Source organism: Chrysochloris asiatica, unplaced genomic scaffold, assembly GCF_000296735.1.
Source record: "Chrysochloris asiatica unplaced genomic scaffold, ChrAsi1.0 scaffold00130, whole genome shotgun sequence".
NCBI classification, from domain to species: domain Eukaryota; kingdom Metazoa; phylum Chordata; class Mammalia; order Afrosoricida; family Chrysochloridae; genus Chrysochloris; species Chrysochloris asiatica.
Genome location: NW_006408648.1, coordinates 7787094 through 7791812, shown reverse-complemented (window position 1 = coordinate 7791812; position 4719 = coordinate 7787094). Strand labels below are relative to the sequence as shown.

The following is a 4719-nucleotide window of genomic DNA, read 5'->3' as shown; positions in this document are numbered from 1 at the left end:
GTACAGTCTATTAAAAGCTTCGTGTACTGAGTGACCTTTCAGGCAGAAATTAAATCATGCTACTGCAGCCTGTTGATGAGTAGGAGACAGCAGAAACCCCTGGTTTCAAACCTACATTGAGTTTTTGTTTTGTTTCATTTTGTTTTACTTTAAGAAGATGAACAATGAAAAGACAACACTGATATCCTTGAAGGAGGCAATGAAAAGGTCACTAAGGGCTTCAGGGAGGGAATAAGCATGCATGGGTTCTGCTTTACTGGGAAGATGGGTAAGAGAGTAAGAAGAATACAAATAGGTAAAGAAATACAGATTTATGCTAATTTGGTTTCTTTGTCTGTTAGTGCACTCAAGTCTTCTAGGTTAAAAGTATGTAAATTAAAAATAAAGACAGTTTTACTCCCGGATGCTATGTTGTTGTTGTCAAATGCTGCTGAGTCAGTTCCAACTCATAGTGACCCTGCATAGGGTTTCCGAGGCTGTGAATATCTGTGGAAGCAGAAAGCCTCATTGTCCTCTAGAAAAGCAACTGGTGAGCTTGATCTGCCAACCTTGTGGTTCACTGTCCAGTATTTATCATACAGTTTCACCATGTTGCCATTCAACCTACCAAGTACCTACTATGCATGGATACAAAATGCTAAGGCTAATAATAGAAAAACCCTAAAATGTCACATCTGCTCCACACTGTGGTGGTGGTGGTTATGTGCTGTGGAGTCGGAACCGACTCATAGTGACCCTGTACAGGGTTTCCGAGGCTGTATATCTTTATGGGAGCAGAACGTCTCATCTTTCTCCCGCGGAAGATCTGGTAGTTTCAAACTGCTGACCTTGCAGTTCACAGACCGATTCGTAACCAGAGCTCCTTGTAGGGATGACTAAACCAAACCCACTGCCACCCAGTCAATTCTGAATCATATCTACCCTATAGGATAGTGTGGGACTACTCCTATTGGGCTCCCAAGGCTGCAAATCTTTTTGGAAGGAGACTACCACATCACCTGTGGAGCAGCTGTTGAGTTCAAATTGCTGATCTTGCAGTTAGCAGTTGAATACTTCAGTCACTACACCACCAGAGCTCCTGTAGGGATGACTGAAGTATTAAAAGTACTTATGATATAATGCAACTGGTCTTATAATGGTGCTGTTCCTAAAGAGCTATGGAAACATAAAGGAAGGATCTATTAATTTTGCCTTTGACTCTAGGAAAAGGAAGCCTTCCTAGAGGGACATTTAAGCTGAATCATAAAGCGTAAGTAGTAGTCTACATGGAAGAAAAATATGGAAAGATATTCCATATATTGAAGGAACAGTACAAGTAAGCCAAGAGCTTGGAATTGCATACTGTATTTAATAACTGAGTAGATGTCTCACAGAGCAGGAGCAAAGGGTAGAGGGCTTTGTGATCCTTGCTAAAGAAATTCAACTTGGCTCTGACTGTGTTAGTGGACAAGTTAAAGGTGGCATAAAACATGTAAAAACAGTGGAATTACATCATAAAAATATTTTAGAAAAATATTTCTGAAGGATAGCTAGGAAGTGACAGAGACTGAAAACAAGGATCCAGGTTGTTGTTGTTTTTGTGTTGTGAAGTGCCATCAAGTAGGTTCCGACCCATAGCGACCCTGTATAGGGTTTCCGAGCAGTTGGTGAGCTTGAACTGCCAACCTTGCAGTTCAAACGGCTTTGCCATCTGGAGCATTAACCCACAGCACCACACCAGGACTCAAAAGATCCAGGTAGACTATTGTAATTCCTGTTGTTGTTGAGTGCTCCCTAGTAGTTTCCGACTCATCGCCACCTTGCAAAGGGTTTTTTATTTTTTATTTTTTTTTAGGTTTTATTGTGAATTATGTGATAGTTTACATGGGAGAACGTCAGTCTTACATTCATTCTATCGTATATCGTCTCATTGCCATGGTTACAATCCCCTCCATGCAATCCTTCCCCCGTACCCCCCAGGTCTTCAGCACACAGTCGCTCTCCCTCTCTGGATCTAAAGTCTCCAGCTGCTTCATCGCTCCACGTCATCATCTCTGGCTCCATTTCAGGCATCACTGCTTCTCTGGGTAGGGTCCTGCTCTCTGCTCTTCTCCCTTGATGATCCTAGGGACCTTCGCTCCTAGATTGAAAAGTTAATCACTCCCCTCCTTGCTATAAAACATATACCTTTACATTTCCAACCCTCACAAACAGTCCTGATAACAATTATTCACTATGGTATCACAAGAGACCCATCTGCATTTCATTGCATCAGCTCCGCCTAGTCAGATTGAATACTACTCACTGGAGATTCTACCTTCCTCCAGGCCCTCTGGATCTAGGTTCCCTCTTGAAAGCTTGTAAGCCAGTCACTTCTTGCCTTTGTAGCCCACCACCCCCCATTTTGGGTAGCCAATGTCCAAGTTGCCCATCCCTGTCTATTCTGTGTGTGGAGGGGGTGGGGATGATTCTTGCTGTAAGGACTAGTTCCCTCTTTTGAGCTACTGCTTCCATAGGTGTCTTGCAAAGGGTTTTGAAGAAGTGGCTGGTGGGTTTGAACTCCAGACCCTGAGGTTAGCAGTCCAGTGCTTATGCTACAGCACCACACCAGTACTTCTAGGTCTAGGTAAAAGATGAGGAGGAACTGATTTAGTGGGAATGCGGTTGAAGGAATAGAATAGACAGACATTAATAGACAGACAGAAGATAAAAACATGGTGAGAATTCTTGATCTGGAGCATTATCATAGAAAACAGACTTCACTCAGAATTTGCAGACATGTTTAGAACTTGTTTGAAATGGTTTAATAATGCCTTTTGGTGCAAAGATTTCAAAGAACTACTAGAATTGTAAACTTTTGTATTGATTGACAAGCTAGAGTTCATCTCTACTGTTCAATCTAGAAATGGTCCATAAGCACTAACCCTTGTTGTTCTTGGTGATGGATACCATTGATAGGTTCTGACTCATAACAACCCTCTGTACAACAGAGTGAAGTACTGCCTAGTCCTTGAGCATTAAAACTCTTGCTGCTTGACCTCATTGTGACAGCCACTGTGTCCATACATCTTGTTGAGGGTCTTCCTCTTTTTCACTGACCCTCTACTTTTCTAGGAGTCCTAGTGTGCACTGTAGGATCTGCACTGGACTGCAGACTTCAAGACCGGAGGTTCAAACCCACCAGCTGCTCCTTGGAAACCCTATACAAGGTCGTTATGAGTTGGAACTAACTCGATAGCACTTAACAACCCAACTATTTTTCCAAGCATGATGTTCTTCTTCAGGGACAGAACTCTTCTAATAGTATATCCTAAGTATCTGAGATGAAGTCTTGCTATTCTTGCTTCTAAGTGGCATTCTTTATATATATTCTCAACAACAACAAATATATATATGTGTGTGTGTGTGTATCTTCAATTTTCTTCACTCTTCTTTCTTCACGTGAGGAAAAGCCAATAGCTGCACCTTAGATGGCTGCTCTCAAGATTTAAAAAAATTAAAAACTTTTCATTATTAATTTAGTGAGGGTTTACAGACAAGATCATCAGGTTTACATTCAACAATCATACACTTTCTTTCATCTCAATGATTGCAATCTCCTCCCTGCAGCAACAGTTATCCTGCTTTCTTCCTGTGGTTCTTATTTCCATTCCACCCACCATTTTATTCCTTCTCAACTTTGTCCTTAGGTAAATGTTACCCTTTTGATCTTGAGTGATTGCCCATTCCATGGTGAGCAAAGAAGTTCAGGAACATGGAAACTCAGGGAAGTGGCATGTGTGTTTGTGTCTCCCTTCCTTCATGAAAAACAATGTGGGTGACTTCAAGAAAGTGAGCTCTGGTGCTCCAATTCCTTGTGGTGTGAGAAGACATCATTTCAGGGCCATGGCACCTCTGATGAGCAGGCCTGTTAATAGCCACTCAAATCCCCATTTTGGGCTGTACAATACAGTATCTCATTCACATCACAATTGTCAATCATGAAAACAATATTTGATTACTTCTGGGTAAAGCCTATGCTAGGTTTTAGGGAATGGGCAAAAGATGTCCAAGAAATAGTCTCTGGTCCCTTCCTCTCAAGAGCATACAATTTAGCTAATGAAAAGGTAGCACTATAAATAAAGCAGAATGTGGGGAATGACAGGGGGTCTAGGAAGTCCTTGAGAGGTAGGTGGGCAAGGAGCTCTCTGGGTAGAGACATTGGGGAATTCAAGGAGGAAATGGAATTTGAGCTAATCCTGGAAGGAAGACTAAGATGTGGATACTTTAAATAGGTAGAGAACGCCACTTTCTTCAAAACCTAGTCTTAGCACCAGGTAGCTGTATGACTTCAGGTTTCATTCTTTGTAAGGATCAGTTTCTTTATCTGAAAAAAAATTAAAATAACTGCTTAACTTCTTAAAGTTATTATGATAACCAAATAAAGTAATGCTTGCATAAATTTTTTAAAATATGTTGTTTTTTAAAAATATGCTAGCAAAACTGGAAAGCCATATTCAAAAGAATGAAGCAAAACCTTTTTCTCACACCATATACAAAAAATAACTCAACATGGTTTAAAGACCCAAATGTAAATCCCAGAACTATAAAAGTAATCAATGAAAAAATAGGGACAAATTTAAGGACTCTAATACAAAGAACACATAGACTATCAAACATTGCAAAAATTGTACAAACAAAAGAAGACAAAATTGATGATTGGGACATACTAAAAATTAGAAACTTATGTGCATCAAAAGA

General features: G+C 40.5%; 1 protein-coding gene across 1 annotated transcript in view; it reads left to right on the top strand.

Moving 5' to 3' along the window:
- The first annotated feature begins 1265 nt into the window (after window positions 1-1265).
- LOC102839868 (chromosome unknown open reading frame, human C3orf43) overlaps window positions 1266-4719 on the top strand; it is a 14152-nt gene continuing 10698 nt past the window's right edge. Inside the window, exon 1 of the mRNA XM_006869438.1 lies at window positions 1266-1315. Coding sequence (XP_006869500.1) covers window positions 1266-1315 — 50 coding nt within the window. The remainder of the gene's footprint in view (window positions 1316-4719) is intronic.